The following is a 27,195-nucleotide window of genomic DNA, read 5'->3' as shown; positions in this document are numbered from 1 at the left end:
TAAACGCAACTGTTTCGTCAAGGTATGATAGATTTGGGCTCCCAGAACAGGCTCTAATCAACAGAATTGAATGTAAATAAATTCGCTGTCAATAAATAAAATTGTAAATTTGGATATGAATACTATGGAATCATGGCAAGCAACCATGCGCCCCCTTTAACTTTGTTACCCTCATAGATAAACGTGGGAGCGCATGGTATTTATACCCAAATTTACAATTTTATGTATTGGCAGGGCATTCACTAACATTCAATTCTGTCGATTAGAGCGTGTTCAGGGAGCTCAAATGTATCATACCTTGACGAAACGGTTGCGTTTACTGTCATCAACTTCAAAAATGTCGAGATGTGTTATTTATTTATTTATCATATTTTTTTCTAAAGCTACATTTTCGGCACATCTTGCAAGTCCCCCATGGGAACCACAAACACCTGTTTGTTGGTGGATTTAGAAAGCACGCACCGCACTCTCAAGAAACGGCTAACCCCCTTTTGAGAGGTGTCCGGACCCTCGGGGGGGAAGATCTTCCTCCCATCGCAATCTGTGCGATAAATCCATCGTCCCGTTGTTGTGCTGGAGGAAACTTGACGCTTTTCACCTCAAGTTTGTCCCAAAAGTACACACCGAGGAGGGATTGGACGACTGAAATCGATTTTCTTGTCCCATCTTGTCTAGAATAAATTTTCAAGAGGGCGTAAATATTTAAGTTTGAAAAATGTTAAAATAATATTGCTGAGTTTTAAATTAAATAAAAAAAACCAAATAAAGAAAAGAGCAAAATTCAATTTACACACTTTTAAAATATTAATATCTCTGGTTAGATGCTGTGGAAATAGGTTAACCATCAATCTGGGAGCGCAACATGTTTGGCGTCGGATCCCCCTCTCACCGCAAAGGATCGGGTAACCATTTGGGACACGCTTCCCTCCTCTGATTGGGACACGTTGAAGATTTCTTGGAAAACAAGATTAGGCAGCTTGAACGATTTTCCGAGTGGAAAAGTTTAGTCACGTTCGTAATTTGTTTAAAATATTTTTAATACATTTACATTGTAGCACATCCAAAATTCATAGAAACTAGAATTTCCAACCAACCAACAGTCGCCACCGCCGACAACTATCATCGTGGGCGGATGGATGCAATCGAGCGGATGACGTTAATTGAATCTGTCCACGTGTCAGTGCAGTGTTGCGATAATTCATGTGTGTGGTCCACCATTGAATGCTACCCCAGCCCTAATTGACACATGAGTACCGGGCTGTGTATGAATGCACATTGATACACACTTGCAGCCGCACCAGCGGCGGGGGAGGATATTTAAACCAATTAACGGTTCGATACATCGAATATTGATGGCACAATTGGGAATGACCACGAATTTCATTCGTTATCAATATTGATTTTGAAGCTGTATTGTTTCATATCTCAGTGCTGATATGTAAGCTATCCGGTTACAAACTAACAGTTTGTTAGTGGTTAAAATTGATTTTGAATAAAACGAAATTGCATTCAAATTAGTAAACATTAATATACAGGATGTTTAACGTAACATACTCAGAAAATAGTAAAAATTTTGTTTTTCGATATATCAACCGAACAAAAAGTACCGTGCTTCTCCATCGAAATGAGTTCTCAGTACATTTTGCTGGAGACGCAAGGTGCTTTATGTCCCATTAATGTACAGAACTTTGAGATATCTATTTTCAAATCATCTCACCTTTTTTGGTTACGTATAATATCCTGAAAAAGAAAAGGAAATATTTTCAGCTGTGAGCTATGGTCCCGAGACCTTCAAAACAACAAACAAAGTTTTATTTTTGTCTGAAAGTGTATTCAGCTTTGTTTAAAAAAAAGCCTTATTATTTTTCATAGAAAACTCAAGAAATCACCTTTCTTTTGAAGCGTGGCGAGCTAAAATTGATTACGCCGATGTGGAGACATGATTTTTTTTTAAATGCGTTTTTTGCGAAAATCGTTCAAAAACACAATTTTATGAACCCCCTATTTCAGATAGGACCACTCTAATTGTCAAACACAAAAATACGGGTCTAATTATTTTGACCAAAGAACTACCATGCAGAATCGGAGCACTTGTAGTCATAATCCTGCTGGTTTGACGTGAAATCGATGTGTAGGGACCATCCATAAATCACGTGGACACGTTTTTATTGGAAATCTCTAAGCCCTCTTCCCCTCAATTGTCCCTACAGAAATCTCTTTTGGCGGGGGGCGGCAAGCCTCGTTGTTTGTGCACGTGCCCTTATTTCTAAAGGACTTGGTATTTTTAACGAGTCAACAGCGATAATTTGAATAAAAGGTTTAAATAATAATGCACATTTTGTTTTTAATTTGTTACTCAGGAGCGGTTCAGGGTCGTCTGATGATGTCAATGTTTGCGATTCGTTATATTTGAACGCTCTTTATACCAAGGATCGAAGGATTTAATCTTTCTTTGTTTCAAATATATCAAAATATAAATACAAATCAAAAAACATTAAAAAATTTAGAAAAACAGATGCCATTGCAAATTTTACTTCAATGGGGGGCAAAAAAAAGATTATTTACAAAAATTTAAGGCCGTTACTAATATTGTTCAGGGAGCAAAAAATACATTGAAATTTTAATGAAATCAAAAATATAATTATTTGAAACAGTTTGAAATTGATTATCCTGCGTTGATCATTATGTTTGAATTTTAGTGGAAATCCGAGGTACAATACCGCAAAAAGTTTTTTTTCGCGAAATGTGTTTTTCATAAATACCTAATTCTTTTTAAAAACATGATTGCAAAACATTTGAACTGGTTTAAAAAGTATTTTGAAACACTATTTTCACTCAAATGTTTAAACAATTACTCTCAATAGGGTCCTATAGCCTTATGCTAATTTTTATGTACAACGGTAAAAAAAATACGATTAAAAACCATTTCTGATCACTTTTTTTTCATTTTTATGCATACAAATAAATTGACAAGACAACATTTTCGATGGATCAACTTTGGTTCCCTTGGAACGAGTGGTCAAGTAAAACCTTTTCTGTCAAGGAGGGTCGCAAAGTTATTTTTTTTAAATTGATTTAAAAATCCATTTTAAATCCTTTGCGGCCTTATAAAAGGTCATTGTACTTTAAAAAATAAGCTTTATCGTTGTGATATCACTAATTTAAGCCTAATTTTAGGACCCAATTCCATGATGATGGAGTGATTTAATAATTGGGACTTTAAAAATATGTTGTCCCAAAAAAAATCTCGATTTTTATATTTGTCTTTTTACCACTAAAAGAAAAATTCTTTAAAAAAATAATAAAATAATATAATTCCGGCATTTAGGCATCTTTTTATTTTTGGAAAAAATCTGCAATTTTCAATAAAAATTATGTTAAAATTTTATATTCTAGAATCAAATTTGCAAGGCATAAAAACACTTATGTTTGACATTTTTCAATGTGCAATTGCAAAATTGATTTTATATGTAAAAATAAGTTCTCTTTAAGGACATAACAGAGACAAACAAGAAAAAAATAAAAAAATAACTAAATAAAAATAATTTCAGAATGTTTGTAATATTTTAGTTTTATTTTCCAAAACTCATTTTTTCTAAAATATAGCTCCGGTACCAGATTTGACACCACCCTAAACTCTAACAGAAAAAAAAACTTTTAGGAAAGTGAGGTAAGGCTTCATCCATAAAGTACGTCACGCTAAAATCAGCCAAAATTTACCCCCCCTCCCCCCCTTTGTCACGCTTTTCCTATACTTATAACATGCAATGTCACACTTGCTCAGACCCCCCCTCCCCCCCCTAGAGCGTGACATACTTTATGGATGACGCCTAAGTTGTTTTAAACATGACTTTAGAAATTTGGTTTGGCCATATTACCGCCTCTAGGCGGACTTCGATCTAAAAATTTGCCAAAATCCACTTTGGCGTCATCCATAAAGTATGTCACGCTCTAGGGGGGGAGGGGGGGTCTGAGCAAGCGTGACATTGCATGTTATAAGTATAGGAAAAGCGTGACAAAGGGGGGGAGGGGGGGTAAATTTTGGCTGATTTTAGCGTGACGTACTTTATGGATGAAGCCTTTTTAACCAATTTTTGACCCTCAAAAAAGCCTCGGAAAAAAACTAAGAAAATTTTTGGGTTGGAAGTTTGAGTTGTTTTGTGTGACATTTCATTTTTTCTTGGGTCAACTTTGGCTGTGTTTTTTGCTAACATTTCCTATATTTTATGTTAAATTCAGAAATTGTTGTAATGTCCAGACAGACTTTGCCTCTACGCATTTATTTTACAATTCAAATGATAATTGTATCATTCTGTAGTAAAAAAAGTGAAAAACAAGCAAAACATTGAAAAAGTGACTGTAAACCATAAGGGAGGCCAAAATAAAAAAAAAAAATTGTACCCACTGTGTAACAACCATTTCACAAGTCATGAAAAATACCAGCAGACAATCCGTTCCGTGCCCGGCGACCACGGTCTGCTGGGAATTCTCATCCTTACAACTTTAGTGTTGGTCTCCGTCCAAAACACATACCAAACCCCAAAAATGGGCCAAAAAGTCACAATATTGGTCGGATTGGTTTGGGATTATATCACCACACACACTAGACACACATACTGACACACGCGCACAACACTTTCCCAGCGGGAATTTGTCCGCTGGAAAAGCGAAAAGAAAAACAGATAATGCCGGGTTCTTATCGCTTCTCTTTTTGGTCTGGTGTGGCGATCGATCGTGTAGACTGAGTAGGAGTGGGGGTTGATTGGGGTAAAACGAGCCGTTCTCGATTCTCGGTGCGATGAATTTTTGATGAGAACCGAAAGTTGCCACGGCCATCGGAGAGTTTCGGGAAAATGGTGGTGAAATTTCATTAATTTAGATGGCACCATTAACGACATGTGTGACATATGTAGTCTCCGCGTAGCTGGGGCCGGGTTCAGAACACCAGGATTTCCTCGGCGGCAATCTAGTTCTCGCTGTCTCTGTCAAAGGATAATTAATTTTAATTGCTGATGGCAGCAGCCTTCACGAGCGAGACAAATTTGGGCACAATTTTCATCAGGGAAGACAATTCTGACAACTTGTTTATTGCTGACAAAGGGAAAGAGCAAAAACTTTTCAATCACTGACCCAAATTGACTTGGGCGAGTGCTGCTGCTGACGATGAGATAATAATCTGGTAATCCAATTAGTTCAATTTCTGGCGAAAATTTCAATTTTCCACTCAGAGGCCACAAATCTGCCCTTAACGGCGATGACGTCGACGACCTCCGGAAGCTTCTCGTAAAATTGCTCGCTTTATACAGTCGGTGTGCTGGGCCATAAAGTGTATTACGTAATGGATCTGTGCAACCCTTTTTAAAGGTCCTCAATCAAGCTGCAGCAGTAGCTTCGTGTAGCTTTTCCAAGATGGTGAAAGAAGTAGAAGAAGAAGAAAAAAACGATAATTTCTACCTGCCATCATCCGTTGCAAGAAGGTGGACCGTTTCTTGTGATGTGCGGGCACTAGTGTGGTTCACTTTGATATGAGAAGCTAACGGGTTAATTTAAATTAATTTATTTTATTTTTTGCTGCAGCCTTATTTCATAAAAAAAAATTAAAATATTTACAAAAACGCTGCTGTTTCCCGTTACTCAACCGTTGAAAAAATAGAAGACATGTCATTTTATGAGAAATTTACGCTTGTGAATTATCGTAACGTAAGTTGTGTACATGAACTTCCATTTCTGAAAAAAAATGTTATGGTCTGTAAAAAATCGCTTGAATTCTATTTTTTAAATAAGGCCGTTGCAATTTTTTTGAAGTGTATTTCCCACGACTCTGGTCAAAGATAAGGAAGAGGGAGTGGAAACAAAACCTAAAAAAAATGAATATAAAAATTGAAACTACAAGCCATGGTATTAACATTTGAATGAAAAAAAAATGTTTTAAAATGCATTCTACACCTTGCCCAGTTGATCTGCAATCATTAGTTTTCAAAACATCTAAACATTGGCGAAATTATTTTTCGCCGAAAAAAAATACTTTTTGCGGTACTGTGCAACGGAATTTCACAAAAATTCTAAATATTTTTGATCGATCCCAGACATGCTAAATATGATTTTAAACGCAGGAAAATGCATTTCAAATTGTTTTCAGTTGATTAGACTTCTATTTCCATTAAAATTTTCTAGCATTTTAGAAAAAAATATTGTTTTTTTGCTCCCTGATTTTTCGAACCGATTTTTGAAGGGAATTTTAGGCCGTTGCAAATATTTTTCAAAGTTTATGTCGCCCAACTCCTCCAAAATTGGTCCAAAAAATCAGGGGGCAAAAAAAATATTTTTTCAGAAATCTTCAAAATTTTAATGAAAATAGAAGTCAAATCAACTTAAAACAATCTAAAACGCATTTTTCTGCATTGATAATCATATTTAGCATGTTTGGGCTGGATTAAAAGTATTTTGAATTTTTATGAAATTCCAATGTACAGCACCGTAAAAACTTTTTTTTGCAAAAAAAAAACAAATTTTCGTCAATACTTAGGTATTTTGGAAAACAATGATTGCAAAACAACTGAGCAGGTGTAAAATGTATTTTTAACACTTTATTCATTCAAATGTTGAAACCATGGCTCGTAAATTCAATGTTTAAACTTTTTTTATTTTTTGCCCCCCCCCCCCCTCGATTTTGGCCCGAGTCGAGGGACATAAACCTCAAAAAATATTTGCAACGGCCTTATCTTTGAAATATATTTGCAACGGCCTAAATCATTTTTTTAACTTTAAATTGATTCTTGAAAAAAAATTCTACTCTTTCAAATTTACTTTTAGGAAAAATACCTTAATAGGGGAAATCTACCCATTTTAATCCTAATAAGCGGTCGTGTTTGAATGATGCTGGATAATCTAGAGTCTCCCTTGAATTTTACTAAAACCAAGTACACCAACGAGTAGAGCAAGTTTTTGTGAACATTTCTGTTTATTTTCACTTTCACTAAAAGTTATTCTATTTCTTTACCAAGCATTTAACAAAAAAAAATCCCAAGGGTATTCTAATCGAGGCGAATGCATTGGGCCACGCCCATTTTTCTAATATCGGCTTAGTTCTTTTTTCTTCCAACACTCTGTCGAGTGTTGCCATTTGCGCTGACAGTTCAAACGAACACTCACGAAAAGTGGCATTTATAGGGAATGTTTCCTGACATCGCTGGCTGTGCTGCTGGTGGTGTTGACGGCCAGCCTTTGTTCTTTTTTGCCTTCGTCTCTCGCTCGGTTTTCTTCAGCCTTCGATTGGAATGCAAAGTGAAAATTGAAACGTCAAACGACTTGGCGCGTTTGTTTTTTTGATGGCGCTTGCTAATTTATTACATTTTTCGGGATTATTCTTCAAGTGAGTGCCTTACTAATGATCAAAAGAACATGTTGCCGGTAGTTGGAAGCAATTTCATATCTTAAGCGCCGTGAAAAAGTAAGCGAAAGTGAAAAGTTAATTTTGGCGATATTCATTAAGCGTTTGAGGGATTCTCGTGTGTGTCACTGTGTGTGCCAACAAAATGATGAGAAGTGGTCTCGCAAAATACAAATTATGATCAAAAGTGCATTAAATGTGATCTTTTTGGCCAGTAAGTGGCATACATTTGCGTGCTTACTCGAGGCGGTGCTGTTGCTGGTAAGTTTATAGCCCAAATAGTATTTTTGGAGCTTTAATCGAGCATCAAACTCTCCATATGACGAAGATAGGTGTTTGATTGGAAAGGGTAGATTTCCCCTATGTACAATAAATCAGCGCAAATATTGAAATGGGTAAAAATCCGTGTTTTGATATCTTTTCAAATGAGCAACTCTCTACAAAATCGGCCGATTTCGACCATTTTTATTTTTTGTATTTTTTGATTTGGCTCAAACTTTGTGGAGGCCTTCCCTATGACCAAATAAGCTATTTTGTGTCATTGGTTCACCCATACAAGTCTCCATACAATTTTGGCTGCTGTCCATACAAAAATGGTATGTAAATATTCAAACAGCTGTAACTTTTGAGTGAATTTTCTGATCAATTTGGTGTCTTCGACAAAGTTGTAGGTATTGTTGAGGACTATTGAGAAAAAAATGGGTACACGGAAAAAAAATTGCAGATTTTTAATCAACTTTGTTTTCACTCAAACTCAATTTCCCAAAATTAGTATTTTTTTATTTTCGAGATTTTTTGATATGTTTTAGGGGACAAAAATCCGCAACTTCTGAGCCATAGAGAAACATGGTCAAAAAATCTGCCGCCGAGTTATAAAGTTTTGAAAAAATAGCGATTTTTGGAAAAAATCGAAGTTCCATGCAAAATCAAATTTGACGTTATTTTTTAATGCAAAATTGAATTTGCAATCGAAAAGTACTTTACAGATTTTTTGATAAAGGGCTCCGTTGGCAAGATATAGCCACCGAAAGTTTGATTTTAGCGAAATATTTTCAGTTTTTCGATTTTTAAAAATAGTGACCATTTCCAAAAAGAATTTTTTGAAAAATTCAGAAAATTTGCTAGCACAAATCACAAGTTTTCACATTTGACATGAAATTTGTTCAACTGAAATTGCCTATAAATTAGGAAGTTTTTTTAATTGTGTTTCAAAAACACATATTATTTATTATTTAAAAACTTATTTACCCTTCTCCTAGTGAAAAATTGTCCAAAGAATCCGAAAATGAATTCCGTTTTCCGATTCAAAATCATGTTCATTGAGAAAATCATGACACTTTGAGAAGTTTAAAATAATGACTTTCATCAACATTTTCTTAACTATAGTTAACTAACTTCTTAAACTATTCTAAGTTTTATGAAAAGTTCTTTTTGAGGTGCTTTGAACACTTCTCTACGACGGTCAGTTTTATTCTAAACCATTCCGTACGTATTTTAATTGTACTCTTCATTTTGCGGACAAATCGCAAACCTACCGGGGTGACTATCAAAGTCACCCCGTTTTACGGTACATAGAAAATGTGGTTAGATTACAATTTGTTATACTTTGAGAAAAAAAATAACATTTTTGGAAGTATTATGCAAAAATCCCAGGTCCTGGGAATTAAAATATTCCCTGATTCGATCATCCCTTCATTATATGAAGTTAATAACAAACATTTCGGATAATTGTTAATGAAAAAAAAAAACAACACATTATTCGACGACGAAATCTCGCCTGATGGGCAAGAAAATGTCAACTTTTGTCTTCAAAGAAAAAGTGGACCACACTACCGTGCACTTGCATTGTTCCAATTAAAATGATTTGCTTGAACTGTTCAAGGATGCTGACACTAACGATGATTAGACTTTAACAAGGGATACTATTGACGTCACGCTGCAACATTCATTTATTGTTTCCCTTTGAAACACATTACAATCTTGAGTAAACCGCAAGGAATCCTGCCACAACCAACGCTCCCATCGCCGCCAACCCTCCGGAACCGCTAGTCTCACACTTGACCACTTCCACGCGCTCCAGCCAGCCCTTGCAGAAGTCCACCTTCTTGAAGGTACAATCGCGGGAAAACGTCACCGGTAACTCACTTGGGCCCGGATCTTTCAAATTTGCTTGAAATTCAAAACACGAGAACTCGTCCTGCGCCGTTCCCTGGACCAGGTTGGGATTGTACGCAACCATTACGGCGTGAGCCGCGTTGACACCGGCCAAGGTGCACGTCTTCACCTGGGCGTTCTTCGTGCAGTCATCCCAGCTGATGGCGCTGCTGCAAACGGAACAGTTCAGCGAGTTGCCTGAAGGTTTCGTAATATGAGTTTCATTTTTCTATGAATTTTAAGAGAGATTCTTACCGACTGCAAACGCCCCAAAGATCAGCAAAAGGGTTAGCACTATGCGCGTGGCGATCATTTTTGCGGACAGACTTCGACTAAACCAATGTTTTAGAAATGAGACAGAGTTATAGGAAATAAATATCCGGTATCAGTAGATTTTAAAGCTGAGCGCGTGCAGTTTAAGTCAACAGTAGAACATGTGTTTAGTGATAGATCCACTTCAAGTGTCATCATTTATCTAATCATTTTGATGACGATTTAATCAACAACCCTTTTATCACTGTTCAATCAATTTTATTTCAAACTTTCAAATCATTCTCAGAAACAGTCCAACAGTTACCATTCCCACTAGCCCCATCGCACCCAACCTCCCAACTCCACCGAACGAAACATCTCCTGCCTCGTCGGTTCCACACTTGACCACCTCCAGCGTACTGCTCCAACCCTGACAGAACTCGGTCTGGGCGAACGTACACCCCTTGGAGAACCTATCCGGACTGGTGGCCGGCCCGGAATCCTTCGAGCGCACGTGCAACACAAAGCACTGAAATCCGTCTTCCGGACTGCCCTGGGTCAACGTGGGATTCCCGATCGAGGCTACACCGTGGAAATCGTTGACCTCCTCAGTACTGCAGGACACAACAGTTGCCGTTTGCTGGCAATCTTCCCAGCTGACTTCACTTTGGCACGTGGTGCAATCCAGGGCACGGACTAAAATTGTTTCAATATTTTTAACTGTTATTTTGAAGATAAAAAACGGCCTTACCAATGTTGAACGAAGATACTACAAAAAGTAGAAGCAGCGATTGAGCCGAGACAGTCATGGTTGAGGTTGAGATTGCAAACTGAACTGACCGTTGGCGATGATCCATTCTAGAATTACTGCATTTTGAAATGTTGAAACCCTACTTGAAACACTAATCCAAAATCCAATTCTTATCTGCTAGCATTAATTTGTAAATGCACGCGCGACGACCAAGCAATACAACAAGCATCAACTAGGTGAAATTCGCGTATGTTTGGCAGGTTAAGCACTCGCTCCTAATTCCGTCCAATTTGCTGATTTTCACCAACTTTTTTTGCAAAACTATATATAATATATATATAGAAACTTGCTTGCTCACTTCCTATTGAGCCATTAATCGATTTCAGTTGAAAACACTTTTTATAAGCTGTAATTGAACGTCAAAGTGCTGATATGGCACGATTTAATTAGATGCTGTTCCCCTAGTTTGCGAATACATGACTTTCTAGCTAAAATATATTTGATTAGACATTCAAAAAGCCGTATTTATATGATACCTATATTTGATTTGAAAAATTTGATAGTATTTTCATTGAAATAAAACTGAAAAATTCACTAAAGTTTCGTTTTGTATCATTGAAAATCGAGCCAATAGATGTCGCGAGTTTGAAAATGGGAGCTTCTAAATGACACTGAGAACTTTTTTTTTCACAAAATTCAAACTTCAAGAAGCGGTGTCTACAAATTATAGAAAATTTTCTCTGGTTTTGTGGGGTGCTTTTATAAAATCGAATTTTCAAAATTGCTAAAATTACACATTTAAAAAAAAAATCCTTCAAATGCTTATAGAGCAATTCTCTGAGATTCCGGTCATTCGATATTTTTTGTATTTTTTAATCTGGCTGAAACTTTTTTGGTGCATTCGGTATGCCCAAAGAAGCCATTTTGCATAATTAGTTTTTCCATATAATTTTCCATAAAGAATTGGCAGCTATCCATACAAAAATTATATATAAAGTAAATCTTTCCCAGTTCCTTAGGGGAACACCCTTGAAGAGTATCGGGGCTGGCATTTACAAAGCGGATTCAGTGGCATTTTCATTCTCAACTTAATGTTAACATGTTAAGGTTAATGTTAACATTCCATAGGTCGCCTCCCTAAGGTGTCGTGATAAGGTCCAGTTTGTGACGATACACTACCTTCCCTTTACTAAGCAAACGATTCCAGAAGGGAAAAGATCACCAGTTGTGTTGGTCCGAGCCGGGATTTGAACCCCGATCTACCGCTTACGAAGCGGAAGCGTTACCACTGGGCTACGTGGCTCGGTCGATATATGAAAATTCAAAAATCTGTATCTTTTAAAGGAATTTTTGGATTGCTTTGGTGTCTTCGGCAAAGTTGTAGGTATGGATAAGTACTACACTGAAAAAATGATACACGGTAAAAAAAATGGGTGATTTTTAATTTCACTTTTTGTTACTAAAACTTGATTGGATGATTGGACATCAAACTTTTAGAAATTTCCAGAATGGGCAAAAAATCTTGGACAGAGTTATGAATATTTTAATCAATACTGATTTTTTAAAAAAATTGAAATATTGGTCGCAAAAATCTTTCAACTCTAATTTTGGATGTAAAATCGATGCTAAACAAGTTTAAGTGACAAAAAGTAAATTTGAAAATCACAATTTTTTTACCGCGCATAATTTTTTTTTTTTTCGGTGTGGTCCTTATCCATACCTACAACTTTGCCGAAGACAACAAATCAATCAAAAAATTCCATCAAAAGATACAGATTTTTGAATTTTCATATATCATTTTTGTATGGACAGCTGCCAAATTTGTATGGAAAACTATATGGACAAACTAATGATGCAAAATGGGTTCTTTGGGCATACCAAAGGCACCAAAAAGTTTCAGCCGGATTTAAAAAAAAAAAAAAAAACGGATGACCAAAATCTCAGAGAATTGCTCAGCATCTGAATGACCGCAAAAAAGAAGTGATTTTTGTTACATCCTAATAATAACTCAATGTACACCGTTGAAAAAATCATGGTTATATTACATCTGGGAAGGGGTGCATCTTTTATGTCAGAAAAATGTGTAATTTGCCTCTGAAAATGTGTAATTTTACCACTTTTCTGGTGTAATGTCACTTTTTCAGTCTAAATTGTGGTAAAATTACACCATAAAAGAGGTAATATTCAACCTTCCAAAATTACACCTTCCAAATTTACATTATTTTTTACTGTGTAACGGTAGGAAGTACCCACTTATGGAATCAGTTCCTACTGCAGTGTTATCTTATAAAATGCACGTGCCCTGTCGGTGGCACTTATTGTTATTATTATGTATCTATTGGCGAAACTTATTCAGTTGACAGAAAGCGTTCTAAAGTAGGTCATAAAATTAAGGTTTTGTTCGACTTCCGTCGAATGCGACGTCTTGAAAATTTTCGTATTTTTTTGCGTTAAAATCAGAAAAGTTTTCAGAAAATGTATTTATATTAGTCAGGGGTGATCAAAGTAATCATGTAATCATCATGCCCCTGTGATTGGCATTTAAGGTAGAGTTCATCAATTTCCACCATATTTTGGGAAAATGTTTGTAAACTATCTAAGAACAAGTCTGGAGTTTTTTAAAGGTCCAATAAACAAGATTTCCTGTTTTTGCTTTTTGGGTGTTATTAAAACCACCTTGAGTCAGGGGTATTAAAAAACACTCAAAAAGCAAAAAACTTTGGTTAATTGGAACTTAAAAAAAAAACTCCAGAAGTCTACGTTAAAAGATTTTCGATATTATTAAAATTGTTTTTGCTATTAAGAAACTGCGAGAGGTGTATCGTTTTTTGACCCATAGTCACCCCCACTGACGGTACCTAACATCTGATGGAGGCAGAATAAAATTTATTGTTTTTTTTTTTGAAATTCGAGGAATGTTTTTTTTAATCCTAATGAATAGGTTTATCCTTAAAGTTGCACATTATTTTAAAATAAAATTTAGCGCTTTTTCAAAGTTTGTGTATTTAAAATATAAATAAAAACAAAATCAACTAAAATACAAGTGCATTCAACCTTGTAATTGTCATTACATTTGTGAAATCACGATAAGATTCAGTCAAAATTGGGATTCCCATCGTGCAACACTCCGTGGAATCCGTTGACATCTTCGTGCGTGCACGAGCGAACACCGCCCGCTTTCTGGCAATCCTCCCAGCTGACTGCGCTGAGGCACGAGGTGTACTGTCAAATGTTCAAAGTATACTTCAAGCACTTAACCAAAATCAATATTCTAATCAGGACATAGCGCTGATAATATTTACACAGTTACTCATTGAATTGCACAAAAAGTGGCGATTTTTGAGCTTCTCGATTCCCGGGAATTAAATGAAATAATATTGTACAGCCAATCAGCAACATTAGATGAGCTGAAAATTACTAGCTAATTAGGTGAGTCTTATTTTGTAATTTGTTGATTTATTGGGTACGATAACTTGTTAGTTAACACTCTTAGAGACATTAATTTTTTATTGATTCGAATACTTTGAGGCTGTATCTCAGAAACAAATTGCCCGATTTTCAAAGTCCCAAAGAGAAAATTGTAGGCAATTTGCCCAGCTATTCAAACATATTTATTTCAGAGTTGCTTTTCTTTCATGAATATGTTTCTAAACACTAAATACCTAGAAAATCGAATTGCTTTACCTAAAAATAGCTGTTACTTTAAAACGATACATTTTATTAGAAATAATTTAGAGTACTTTCTGGCTGAAAATTTGATTTAGCTTTAAAACATTATTTTCAATATTTTTTTTTCCAAATTTTGGATACTTTCAAAAAAAAAATCGTATCTTTTAGACCAGATTTTCAAATTTAAAAAATAGAAATTTCGTATTTTAAAAATTCAACTTTTGGTGTTAGTTAAAAAATAAAACGTTTTTTTCGTGTACCTATTTTCCGAAAGGTCCTATCAATTACATACAACTTTGCCAAAGACATCAAAAATCCATTAGAGAATTCCTTCTCAAGATAAAAAAAAAGCTGAAATTCACGAAAAAGACATAGAATTTCTTACGTGCACAATTGCATACCCGTTTTTAATAACTAGCCCACAAAATTGTATGGAGCCTTCTATGGAAAAATATCCATAGTTGTAGTCATATTTAGGTTGTTTTTTTTTAATTTCAGAAATCTTTTTATAAATGATGAGGAAGTGTTACGAAAAAATCAAAATCTGATAATAAAAATCTGATCAATAATTTCCAACTAATCGTAGATGGAAAATTGGGGACTAAATAAGAAAAAACATTATGTTTTTTTTCTTCTTATTTTTCGATTTCTGCAAGGTCTTAGTTTGGACCAACTATGTTCAAAACGATAATTGTAATGAAATTTCTGATTGTTTAAAACCATTTTAATTGATCGATCCATGAAACGTATTGCTTCTTTTATTCCGTGATTCGATTAAATGATCTGATCTTTAATTAACTTCGGATATTCTCAGCAAAATTATAAAAAAAATATTGAAAATTAAAAAAAAAAAAAATTGCCTTTTTTCTACTGACTTTATTTAATTTCAAACTTTCAAATTAATAACAGCAACCACCAGAGCAACCATCCCAACAAAACCCAAAGAACCCAATCCGTTTCCGCCGTTTTCGCCGTTAAACGTTCTACACTCGAACACTCCCATCCCGCTTGGCCATCCGGAACAGAATTGAGTCTTTTTAAAAGTGCAACCCATGGAGAAAATACTGATGTTTATAATGCCCATGTGAATCGCAAAGCATTGAAATCTATCTTCCGGTCCACCCTGGGCCAAGTTGGGGTTAGCATCGCTCATTTCCTGGTGAAGTGCGTTCACATCGGCCAGGGTGCACGCGGTAACGTTTCCAGTGCTCTCGCAATCCTCCCAGCTGAGCACGCTATTGCAAACGGTGCAATCCAGGGCGTTTCCTGCGTGAATCAGATAGGTTCGAAATATTTCATCACAAAAAAAAAAGAATTGCACATTTAAACCTTACCCAAGGAACACAAAACAGCCAACAGCAAGAGGAACAGCATTTTAACGGTGACCATCAGAACTCAACTGAGAGCTGGTCAGTATAAAGGACTGGATCTGAAACTACCTATCTTTGACTATTTGTTAAATTGTAAGTACCGATAGCACTTATCTAACAAAATGCTCTTATCAGGCTCGGATTGTCTGTTCTTTCATTAATTGTCTATTTTTTTTTGCTGCATTATTTGCACATATTTGTGAGTGTAGCAAAAAAAGTTTGGTGTGCAAAGCAATAGAGGAGAAAAGCAACTCGCGACAAAATTTTGAGGCTAGGAATTTTGACAGGTATGATTTTCATAAAGTATTCGCCTCCTTTTCTCCCCCACAGAAAACTGGGGACAATGTAGCTGTCAAACTAGGCCAAAATGTTAAAGTCACTCACAAAATGAACTTTGAGTGATTTGAGTTCATTTCTGACGTCACGATTTTCTCCTCTATTAAAGCCGAAATTTAAAACTTTATTCATTGACAGGAAATTCAATGCATTTCTATCGTTTGACAGAACAGCCCAATTGTCTTCACCAAGACAACCTGATTTTTACATTCTAAATTCGTTCATTTCACACACAAACAAACGAATGAGTGCTACGCAAAGTCACTCACACAATCAGGCCTGCAAAAAGTTTCCAACCCAGCGTACACATGAAGCAAACCAAAATGTCAGTTCTTTGCTAGCATGTGACTGCAAGCCTACTGTGTCTATTCAACCACTGCCGCCTGACTTGTGCCGGTCGGCTGCTGGAGAATGAGAGACGTGAAAAAATGAGCTACACTCACTCAATTCGTGTCATATGACTGACTCGTAAAATCCTCTTTAAACACTATTTTGACTATTTTCAAACAGTTGAATGGTTGTAGACTGTGCAAAACACTTAAAACAACCATAACTTATATTCAAAATTACATTTCCACGCATAAATACGAACTTTTTGTGTAAAAACTTGTTTCTTTATGTGTGTGCGTGCAACGTCGAATGAGCGTTGGTCGACTACTGCCTCGCATTGCAGCTGCTCAATGAGCTAGGGCACTCACGACTGCGCCGGGTTTGTTTATGTCACGGTTTTGCGGTTCAGTGAATGGATCTCAAAAATTCGTGTCAGCGTCGCCGATTTTCGAGTCATGACCCCTGACATTTTCAGCACTGCACACAATCACTGACTTCCCTCTGGAAAGAAATATTCACTCAGAGAACGGTCGTTTGACATTCTACCGAAATTGCGATCATCTTTCCCATGATCGCATTTATATGACTTCTGTCATCACGCAGCAAATACAAGGAAGAGAGAGAGAGAGAGAGAGAGAGAGAGAGAGAGAGAGAGAGAGAGAGAGAGAGAGAGAGAGAGAGAGCACGTTGTCACATTCGGACGGCTGCTTGAGTGGTGCTCATTTTTCGCTCGTTTCGTCTTTGTGTTCACGTTCACCGACCGTCGCCAAGCAATGACGTTCATGATAGGTGCTGTGTGTCAGCGATCAAATTTAGTTTTGGGAAATGATCGAGCAGTCCCATGCTGTCATAGATCCCTTTTCAAGCATTGATTACCACCATAGATTTTTTTTATTTTCTTATCGTTTGGTGTCTTCAGCAAAGTTGCATGTTATAATAAGGAATTTTTGAAAAAAAAATCCCTATTTTTATGTAACTTTTTATAACACACACTTCTGAGTAATATTTCGTGATGGTGCAAAAAATGAATATTTCTTGTCGTTTTAGTCCGTTGCACATATTTTTCAAAGTTTACGACCGAAATATGCATCGCGAAAGTAAACAAAAAGAAAAAAAATAACAATTCCGCGTCCCGATCCGTTGATTTCAGAACCGAATGATGAATACTGGCCTGAAATATCATGACACAACTCTTTCGATGAGAAATTTAACAAACACGGACTCACAAAATAAATCAAGAAAAAACTTTGACAGTTCCTAGAAAACTGTGGGCAAAATTCTGGCTCTACTGTACAACAATCAAAACAAGCACTCCTATTTCCAACAAAAAAAGGGAGAAATGAGCGTCACGAGCATGATAACCTAGACGTGCCCTTGACAAGGTATTTAGATTAGATAAGGTAAGGCGGGATTTCTCAGCTGTCAAAGTAGTTAGCACGAAACCCGGATTTTATATTAAGATTTTCAGAAAAGTAAAAATTTGACCATATTCCGGGCAAATTTTACCGGATTTTTTCTGTAGGGTTGTTAAGCAGGCAAAACTGAACCGAAAAACCGTTTAGTTTAATTTAGTTTTTTGAAAAAATATTTTTGCAGCAAAACTTACGTTAAACATTAATTTGACAAGCAAAGCATTACGCTCAGAGGGTGACGATTCTCGAGATTTTCAATTTCCCGGGAATCGAGAGTTGAATTTGGCCATTTCCCGGGAATTCCCGGGACCCGGGAGTTATTTTTTGACTATGCCAATAGTGGCAATAATTTAAAAGAAAAGTAAAAAATAAGTTTTTTCAATGAATTTACTTACAATTGATTCTTACTTATTCTATGAAACGTTAATTGAAGTATCCTCATTATTTAGAGGAACTATATCTACCTTATGATTTTTTTTCTAAATCTTCAAATACAAGATTGTTTCTTGAGCTTTTTGAGACTCTGGGACTGACTGGGAATTATAGTTTAAAATGTTTACGAATAATATATAAATTCCCAGTATCGGGATTTTTGCAATATGATAAATAACGACTCAAACAACAATTTAAACTTGTTTTTTTCCTTTTTACGGTCAACTGTAAATAGGGGAAAGTGGGGCAAGTGTAACAAGCTAAGGAAATGCTCGTTATAACCCATTAAAAACGTTAAAAAATCTGTCGGATTTTTTAGAATCATCTTATTCCAGGTCTTGACTGAGACTTTGATAGAACAAGTTTAAAAAAAAAATCTGTTTTTTATGTAAAAAAATGATTTCAAAATTTTTGATTTTTCGTACGTTCTACTCAACCAGTGGGGCAAGACGAACAACCCGTTGGGGCAAGAGGAACAATGCTTGAAAAAACATGCTAATTTACTAACAATTGAACTATTATCACTTAGATACGTCAGATTAGGATGTATTTAAAACGTTTCTTTCATTTTTATATTAAAAAATAATATTTTATTAAAAATTTGACCGTTTTTACGAAAAAAAAAATTACTTAGATGATAAATAGTAAATTTTCATGATATTATTATATCGTGTATGGACAATTTTTTAAACAATTGTTTATCAGTTTCTAAGAACTTTTATGTATTTTTTTCACAATAAAATATGTTGCTGCAGCAATTCGTATTTTTTTCCATACTAAAAATCCATATGGTACACTTGCCCCACCTAAACAAGATTTTTTAAAAGATCTCTACAAAAATAACCAAAACATAAATAATACTTTATAATACGTGCAAGTCACTGGTAGGGACACTACTGATCTAGGAAAAATAGCATTTTGATAAAATGAGCCTTAAAACGAACCCTAAGCCTTATTTTGTACTTTCCAAATATTATAAGGAAACAAAGGTTTTGAAAAAAACTTCACTCAATCTTATGCCCCGTGGCGTTTACGTCGTTTTGGCGGTTATGTGGTAGTAGAATCAGCTAATTGCATTGCTAGCAACAATTCCTCATGCTGGAAATAATCAAAATTGTAAAAATTACGGCCTTACGAGCGATTGTTCCTCTTGCCCCATATGGTCGTCTTGCCTCACCTTCCCCTATTCATTGAAGAAACACACAGTTATTAGGATAACCCGAATGTTCACAATTGGCGGACAATAACTTTACAAAGGTTGCCAGAGTTTTTTTTTCTCAAAATATAATTTAATATTGAGGTTGAAAAAATGACTTATTGACATAAAAAAATACCTTGATACAGCGAAATTAACTTAGGGACTCATAAAAAAATATGAGGATTGCTATACTCGAGAAAGGATATGGAAATTGAACTTATTTGAAAAAGCTTTACCCGCTTAGAAAAAATAAATAAATTCATATTTAAAAAACTTCAAATTTCAATTCAGGGGTGTAACTGATAAGTATGTTTTAAGGTAAATTTTGGGTTCCAAATTTTTTTGGCTTCTCTCAATTAAAATTATTGGAATTTATAATTTACACTTTCTGAATAAGAAGATTAGAGAAGAATTGGTTTATTCGAACTTTAACATCGAGTATTGAACATCCAATGTTCAAAACAATTTAGAATTTTCCAAATAATTTTCTTATTAGTTTATGTAATTATGCTTCGACATTTATAAGTTTAAAATTTCCCGGGAGTCTGGACCAAATTTCCCGGGAATCGAGAGGTTCAAAAATGGTCGATTTCCCGGGATTTTTTTCCCGGGAATTTCCGCTCGTCACCCTCTAATTACGCTAAAAAAGGCACAATAACAAAACAAATATGAAGAAGAAGAAATCCAGTAATCCAGTGATTTCTCTAATTTATGCCAATTTCAATCAATACATCTCAACGAGAATTTTTAAGTCCACGAAAAACACGTCAAAAAGTTAAAATTTTCGTGGACCGACCGAACGCCGAACCTCTTCCATTCACAGACAAACAGACCCTTTATTTTTAAAATACTGAGATATTTTGAAAGCCGATGATTACAAAAAAAAATTGGACTGGTCTCAAATGCATTTCGAAACACTTTTTTCATTCAAATTCAAACCGTGGCCTGTAATTTAAATTGTTTTTTATTTTTAATTTTTTTGCTAATTTTTTATTTATGAGATAATTTCACGAGAAAAAAAAACATTTTCTGATACAGAAAATCGGATCAATAATTCTAATACATATTAGATAGAAAATCGATGACATAAATTGATTATTTTGTTGTATTGCTAAAAATAGCTTATCCTAAGAATGGCAAGTATATGTTCCCGCTACAATTCATCATTTTTCCACAATCGACGGCAAAAATATCCATAATGCATTAAACAGACGGCAATTTATTTTCGCACATCATTAGGTTCGCTCAAGATTAGCCCACTGGCCTCGATTTTCTCCAATGCGCGGGTGAGCGCCATCTGCTGGGTCATTAATTTAAAAAAAACTTTTCTCTCTCAACTGTGTTTGAGCGCGATAAATTTATCACCAAACCAGGCAACAGGGGACAAAGAAGACAAAACTATCCACTTTCTTGCACCGGACCCGTCCAAGTACGACTTTATTTGACCTTAATTATAACGTCCTGTCCCGATGGCAGCCATTACTGCTGCAACCCCCAGCACTACCACCACTTCCGGACCGGCCCTTCCCCCACCCCGGTTGCAAAGATCCCGATCGTCGCACACGTCGCACTGCTTCACGGCGACCGCCGGTTTCCAGCCGGAGCAAAAGTCCCCGACGGCAAAGGTGCACCCGCGGCCATAGCCCGTAACCAGACCCCGGTCGTTGTGCCGGTTGATCCGGGCCTGGTACTTGTAGCACCGGAACTCGCTCAGGTTACCGAGCGCCAGCGTCGGGTTCTCGTGCAGCAGGTTCAGGTTGGACGTGTTGACGCCCACCGTGGTGCACAGATTGTCCCGGGCCACCCGCTCGCAATCGTCCCAGCTGACCAGGCTGAAGCACTGCCGACACAGCAGGCCCTGAGCTGCTGGCGGAAGTTGATAAGAAGAGGGGATTACTACTGATATCAGAACCGCACCAGCAAAATACCAACCACTATCGAGCAGAATTACAGCTGCGGTGAGCGTAAAACGGATCCAAGTAACCGGGCAAGGCAAGGCTTCTTTCGCTCGAGACTTCATTTTGCTTCTGTGGGACGGAGCAGGTGATTGCATATCCAATTTGATAAGTGCAATTGTTATCTGATAAAATCAATTTGTGTTGACCTTTGCAGCGGTTGGTATCACAACTTGAACTAAGCGCAAGGGGAATGGACAGTGGGAATGATGTCGTCTTCCTGGGAAGCCAACATAATGGTTTATTTCCTGTTTGGAAACCACACTTTTAAGTGATACAAATGTTCTGTCACATTCTTGGGGAGCAGGTTCTCACATGACAAACAACTCTCAAGAATGTACGTTTTTGGATATCTTCTTTTTGTGTTTATTTTTGCGTTTATTATAAAAAAATATTTGCACTCTTAAAAAATCACCCTTTTAAATAACTTTTTTACAAAGAGTAAAATTCCCAAAAACCGTGTTTATTATTATTATTTTATAAGGCAATTGTTATTTAATATTTTTTATCAAAACTTTGAAAAATGTTTGCATAGGTATTATTTGTCTCAAAACCAACATAAAAAAAACTTTTGAGAGAAGAGAAATATGGACACCAAATTTCTTTTAAAAAAACAATATTTATGGGTAAATTAATGATATTTCAAAAAGCTTTAAAACGTTTTACAATGAAAAAAAAAACAATAAAAAAAATGAAATGTATGTGAAATTTTGAAATTTATTTTCGCAAATGTTTCATTTTTAAACTTTGAAAATCTGACTTATAGAAGTCCAGCTATCATCTTTTGAAAACACATAGTCTGAATTGTTGACACTTTGAGAAACCTTATTGTATCAATTTTCAATCTTATCAAGACTGTATCACAACAACTAATTGCAAAAACAAAACTTAGAGATTTTTCTCAGTTTTTCGAAAAAAAAATCACCAAATTAAAAAAAATACTTCTACTTTTAACAATAAATAAGGCTTAAATGGCTTAAGAGCGAGTTTTTCACCGATGTGAAACAGGTCGTATCGAGGTGCTCCGATTTGGATGAAACTTTCAGGGTTTGTTTGTCTATACATGAGATGAACTCATGCCAAATATGAGCCCTCTACGACAAAGGGAAGTGGGGTAAAACGGGCATTGAAGTTTAAGGTCCAAAAAACATGAAAAATCTTAAAATTGCTCGCATTTCCGTAAAACTTCATCAATTCCAACTCTCTTAGATGCAGTCGAATGAACTTTTGAAGCCCTTCAAAATGAGCTATAGACATCCAGGATTGGTTTGACTTTTTCTCATAGCTTTTGCAAATTACTGTTAAAAATTGATTTTTTTAAAACCTTAATAACTTTTGGCAACAGCCTCCAACACCCATACTCCCATAGGTCAAAAGTTAGGGAATTTCATGGACTATAAGCCTACGGTATTAACTTTTTGGCCAATCGCAGTTTTTCTCATAGTTTAACGATTTTTCTAGAACAAACATTTTACAACGTTATTTTTTGCCCTGTAGGCCCTATGGCACTTTTTGGTCTCAATTTTGACATATTCGGAATCCTCAAAAAAATTTACATTAGATTGAGGTGTTGGAATTTTGAATTTGATTGGAAAAAATGCCATTTAGAATTAATTAAAATATTATTTAGCATTTTGTCGGATTAGGGGTAAAACAAGTTTTCGCCTACTTGATACAGCATTTGACGTATTGATCATAGGTAGGGTTAGTGAATTTTCACGATTTCGCGGACAGCGTGAAATTCGTGAAATTTGAAGATTTCCGTGAAATCCCGTGAAATTTATCAATTTTCTCAAGTCAATTCTTTGATATAACAAAATAATAGATATTTCATCCATAGAGACTTTTTAGTTAAATTTTAAAGTTTTAAATTGAAAAGTGTGATACTAACTATTTGAAGAATTGTTAGCAAAACATTAATTAACATAAATTGTTACAACATTTACTGAGAAGTGAATGCTGCGAATACTTTAATGATGTTATCAAAAAGCAGTAAAAGTAAAAAACATATTCTCGGAATCATCAAGTTATCAAAAGAATGATTTCGTTTTTCTTGACTTCTATTTTATTCAAAAGGTAAAAGTTTAAAAGAAATTAAAAGATTCAAGCTGAAAAATGAATAGTTTTTTTATCTTTAAAATCCCATTTTTTAATAACATTTCAGAGTTCTGTTAAATTTTCACGATACCGTCCCCATGGAAGTTGAAAAAAATATTTTTTTTTGTTTTTTTTTTGCTATTCTCAAAATAATAACGTTTTGATGGTTTCGTTACAGATTAAATTATTTTTACCTATTAATTTTTAATTTAGCTTTAGAGAATAGAGACGAAAGCCCTAAAAAATATTATTACTGGGCAAAATGTCGCAGACAATTCAAGTTATTTTAATAATTTTGGTTGGAAAAGATTGTTGAATTTGTTGAATAAGGGAAAACTTTTTTACTATATAAGTCGAAATTTAATTAATGCTCTACATTTTGTTTCAAAATAAAATATATATTGTGCCCTTCCAGTAACCCCGTGGAAGCTTTTTTGGAAACTAGGAAATGTTTTTTTGGTGTTACGTTTAAATTTAGTGAAGATTTTTTTTAAAGTTTATTGAAACATTTTATGTGTGATCATGCTTAAAAAGTAGTTTCTGTAATTGAAACATAAAATTTTCAGAGATACTTTAACAATTTTCACGTTCCGCGAAATTTCCGTGAAATTTGGGGTTTTGAAATAAAGGTCTCCGTGAAATTTGCAATTTTTGAGCGTGAAAAATCACTAAGCCTAATCATAGGGTAAATAAGATCTATTTCTTTTTTCAAAAGTGTTTTATTTAATTATTTTTTAAATCAAAATTACAACTCCAATACTTCTAACTTACGTGAAATTGTCCGAGGATTCCGAATATGACAAAATTGAGACCAAAAAGTGCTGTCTTCTTGGCCTACAGGGCAAAAACTAACGTTGTAAAATGTTTGTTCTAGTAAAATCGTAAAACTATGAGAAAAACTGCGATTGGCCAAAAAGTTAATACCGTAGGCTTATAGTCCATGAAATTCCCTAACTTTTGACCTATGGGAGTATGGGTGTTGGAGGCTGTTGCCTAAAGTTATTAAGGTTTTAAAAAAATCAATTTTTAACAGTAATTTGCAAAAGCTATGAGAAAAAGTCAAACCAATCCTGGATGTCTATAGCTCATTTTGAAGGGCTTCAAAAGTTCATTCGACTGCATCTAAGAGAGTTGGAATTGATGAAGTTTTACGGAAATGCGAGCAATTTTAAGATTTTTCATGTTTTTTGGACCTTAAACTTCAATGCCCGTTTTACCCCACTTCCCTTTGTCGTAGAGGGCTCATATTTGGCATGAGTTCATCTCATGTATAGACAAACAAACCCTGAAAGTTTCATCCAAATCGGAGCACCTCGATACGACCTCTAGAACAAACCGAGCAGAATCTACAAATACTGCCTCTTAAACTTGAAATTGATGCATTATATTAAAAATCAAATGTAAAGTTTCGATTGCAAATTCGATTTTATCTACAAACCAACCGGCTTCGACCTAAAAATTTGCCAAAAATCTATTTTCAACTATTTTCTGATCTTCAAAAAGCATAACAAAGAAGAACTCTTAATTTAAAAAAAAAATAAGTTTGGATGTTTGTTTAATGTGACTTTGACAATGCCTGGATTTTTTAAGAAGTCAGCATTTGCTATGTTTTTACTTACATTTACTATAAATAATCTAATTTAAAAAAGCATACAGTATTTTTTGTAGTGTCGCATTTTGTTACAATTAAAGTGAAAATTGTATCATTCAACAGTAACAAAAATGATAAAGAAAAACAGGCTAAAACTTTAACAAGTGCCAGTAAAAATAAGAAAAAAAAAATTTCACAAATGAACATTTACAAAATAAAATTAAAATGCGAATTAAAAAAACTAAAAAAGAAACAAGAAAAACATTAAACTAGATAAATATATTTATTCGTAGAACAAAAGTTGCTCAAAATGACCTTCTGAACACGGAAAAAATTGGTCATAACTATTTTTTGTAAAACAAAAGCTTATTTGAAAATCGGCAACAAAATTGCGAGAGCCTATTTCTCTGAATGGTCATCAAAAATATTACAACTTTGCGGAAGACACCAAATCGATCAGAAAATGTCTTTAAAAAATTCTGAGCTGAAAAGTAGAATTTTTCAGCCTTTGTTTTGAATTGTGTTTCTATTCGATTCTATTATTTTTAGTAGAGAAAAGTAGGCTGTTTCGTCATTCGAGAATGACAGGAAAAGTAGGATGTTTCACGACGGAATTGCAAAAAAAAAAACATTTTTGTTGCCGTGCCGTGAAACTACTTGCTTTTTCTGACATTCTCGAACGAAAAGGCCTACTTTACCAAAAATAACAGAATGGAAAATTAATACCTTTCAATACCAGAGATGAAAAGTGCTGAAATGGGTGCTGAAAAGTTGAACTTTTCAGCACTAGTATCGAAAAATGCAATTTTGAAATATATTTTGTTTTGAACGGTGAATTTACTTAACACATGGATGTTTAACAAAAAGTTCCATTAAAAAAGAATTTTTCGGAATTGCAAAAAAAAATGTAAGGAACTCGTTGCAAAACTTGTTTTTTTTTCAGCACTCGGTAAACCTCGTTGGAAAAATGAACGACTCGTGCTAAAAAAATCTTCTTTTTGCAACTTGTTGCATAATAGTAGTTTATGCAACAAGTTGCAAAAAGAGGATTTTTTTCAGCACGAGTTGTACATTTATCCAACGAGGTTCACCGAGTTGGATAAATACGACGAGTGCTGAAAAAATCCAGTTTTGCAACGAGTACCATACAACATTTTTTGCAATTTCGAAAAACACCCATTGGGTGAAATTTTAAGTCGTATTTCCAATTTATTTGTCAGTAAATCGTTTAAATCAAAAAAATGTTGAAAAGTGTTACTTTTCAAAACAAGTGCTGAAAAGTTCAACTTTTCAGCACCCATTTCAGTGCTGAAAAGTAGAACTTTTCAGCATTTATTTTGAAAAGTGTTGCTATTCGATACTGTTATTTTTGGTACAGAAAAGTAGGCTATTTCGTCGTTCAAGAATGACAGGAAAAGTAAGTAGTTTCACGACGGAATTGCAAAAACTACTATTTCGGAAATTGGGGAGAATTGGAAGAATTATTCAGCATCGATTTGAGTGCTGAAAAGTTGAACTTTTTCGGACTTGTAACGAAATCTTGTACTTGTACTCGATACTGTTTTGAAGCTTGACACATATCTTGACGGCAAATAACATTCAAGCTAAGAAACAAACGTTTCACTGTAAAAATCCAACGCTTTTTAAATTATTAGAAATTGGACAACAGATCGAAAAAATACGTACAGTTTTTGGAAAAAATATGTTCAATCAAAGGCTTCAAAAATCAACAAAAACCAATATGAAATTCAAATAGTCATAAATAAAACAAAAAAAAATTTGAGTCAACATAACATTTGAAAAAAAAAAACACACGAGCTGGTTCAACCAGGAAACCAATCTTAAGATCTCAATTTTCCTGAAGCACCACCCAAATTGGCACACGTGTCCCCGTTGGCAGGCATGTACGCGATACGTGTACACCCGGATTAACATCTCTGTTCTGTTTTTGGCACACTGACTGAGTGCTGCATTGCAAAGGTGGTGTGGTGTGCATAAACCATGCACTTTCCTCCAATATAATGCACCCTTCGACATTTCCTCCTTATTCAGAACTGCTCCAACTGCAATCCCCAAAGGGTGCTGCAAAGGCACTTTTGTCAATATTTGAACGTTTCCAGCACGGCTGAGGTATCAATAAAGGCACTTTACTAGAAAGAAGAAAAAAAAGTCAGCGTAGGAAGCAAGCGAAAGAACGTGATCAGGTGGCTATATTAACTGGAGCTGGTTCACCTTTTTTGCACAGTCTGAATGAAGTG

The 27,195-nt window shown here is 35.2% G+C and overlaps 5 protein-coding genes across 6 annotated transcripts in view; 1 reads left to right on the top strand and 4 right to left on the bottom strand.

The window, feature by feature from the left end:
* The window catches only part of LOC120423936 (microtubule-associated protein futsch), a 163,830-nt gene that overhangs the window by 99,011 nt on the left and 37,624 nt on the right, over positions 1-27,195 (top strand). The gene's annotated exons all lie outside the window — the stretch shown is intronic.
* LOC120423940 (uncharacterized) lies at positions 9,322-9,957 on the bottom strand. Its single transcript, XM_039587924.2, has 2 exons — positions 9,800-9,957; positions 9,322-9,742 (listed from the first exon to the last, which is right to left on the bottom strand). The coding sequence occupies exons 1-2, from the start codon at positions 9,855-9,857 to the stop codon at positions 9,363-9,365; spliced, it is 438 nt and encodes a 145-aa protein (XP_039443858.1). The 5' UTR covers positions 9,858-9,957; the 3' UTR covers positions 9,322-9,362.
* Positions 10,048-10,777, bottom strand: LOC120423938 (uncharacterized). The gene is made up of 2 exons (XM_039587923.2): positions 10,548-10,777; positions 10,048-10,492 (listed from the first exon to the last, which is right to left on the bottom strand). The coding sequence occupies exons 1-2, from the start codon at positions 10,651-10,653 to the stop codon at positions 10,089-10,091; spliced, it is 510 nt and encodes a 169-aa protein (XP_039443857.1). The 5' UTR covers positions 10,654-10,777; the 3' UTR covers positions 10,048-10,088.
* LOC120423941 (uncharacterized) lies at positions 15,068-15,694 on the bottom strand. The gene is made up of 2 exons (XM_039587925.2): positions 15,551-15,694; positions 15,068-15,482 (listed from the first exon to the last, which is right to left on the bottom strand). Exons 1-2 carry the CDS (start codon positions 15,603-15,605, stop codon positions 15,103-15,105), a joined length of 435 nt encoding a protein of 144 aa, XP_039443859.1. The 5' UTR covers positions 15,606-15,694; the 3' UTR covers positions 15,068-15,102.
* Positions 20,462-21,389, bottom strand: LOC120423937 (uncharacterized). 2 transcript variants are annotated; one of them, XM_039587922.2, is made up of 2 exons: positions 21,227-21,389; positions 20,462-21,157 (listed from the first exon to the last, which is right to left on the bottom strand). In XM_039587922.2, exons 1-2 carry the CDS (start codon positions 21,345-21,347, stop codon positions 20,742-20,744), a joined length of 537 nt encoding a protein of 178 aa, XP_039443856.1. In that variant the 5' UTR covers positions 21,348-21,389; the 3' UTR covers positions 20,462-20,741. The 2 variants fall into 2 exon arrangements, with proteins under 2 accessions (XP_039443856.1, XP_039443855.1); XM_039587921.2 differs by having other exon boundaries at positions 20,463-21,160; positions 21,227-21,378.

This window comes from Culex pipiens, chromosome 3 (assembly GCF_016801865.2).
Source record: "Culex pipiens pallens isolate TS chromosome 3, TS_CPP_V2, whole genome shotgun sequence".
NCBI lineage: Eukaryota > Metazoa > Arthropoda > Insecta > Diptera > Culicidae > Culex > Culex pipiens.
Note: the sequence above shows the minus strand (reverse complement) of the source record. Positions and strands in the feature narration are given on the sequence as shown.

What these genes read in the sequence shown, in the direction of transcription:
- LOC120423940 (XM_039587924.2), bottom strand. Translation starts at nt 9,857, where the DNA reads ATGATCGCCACGCGCATAGTGCTAACCCTTTTGCTGATCTTTGGGGCG. An exon ending in CTTTGGGGCGTTTGCAGTCG is followed by an intron (nt 9,743 to 9,799) that starts GTAAGAATCTCT and finishes CGAAACCTTCAG; the next exon opens with GCAACTCGCTGAACTGTTCC.
- LOC120423938 (XM_039587923.2), bottom strand. Translation starts at nt 10,653, where the DNA reads ATGGATCATCGCCAACGGTCAGTTCAGTTTGCAATCTCAACCTCAACC. An exon ending in AGTATCTTCGTTCAACATTG is followed by an intron (nt 10,493 to 10,547) that starts GTAAGGCCGTTT and finishes AAACAATTTTAG; the next exon opens with TCCGTGCCCTGGATTGCACC.
- LOC120423941 (XM_039587925.2), bottom strand. Translation starts at nt 15,605, where the DNA reads ATGGTCACCGTTAAAATGCTGTTCCTCTTGCTGTTGGCTGTTTTGTGT. An exon ending in GGCTGTTTTGTGTTCCTTGG is followed by an intron (nt 15,483 to 15,550) that starts GTAAGGTTTAAA and finishes TGATTCACGCAG; the next exon opens with GAAACGCCCTGGATTGCACC.
- LOC120423937 (XM_039587921.2), bottom strand. Translation starts at nt 21,347, where the DNA reads ATGCAATCACCTGCTCCGTCCCACAGAAGCAAAATGAAGTCTCGAGCG. An exon ending in TGTAATTCTGCTCGATAGTG is followed by an intron (nt 21,161 to 21,226) that starts GTTGGTATTTTG and finishes AACTTCCGCCAG; the next exon opens with CAGCTCAGGGCCTGCTGTGT.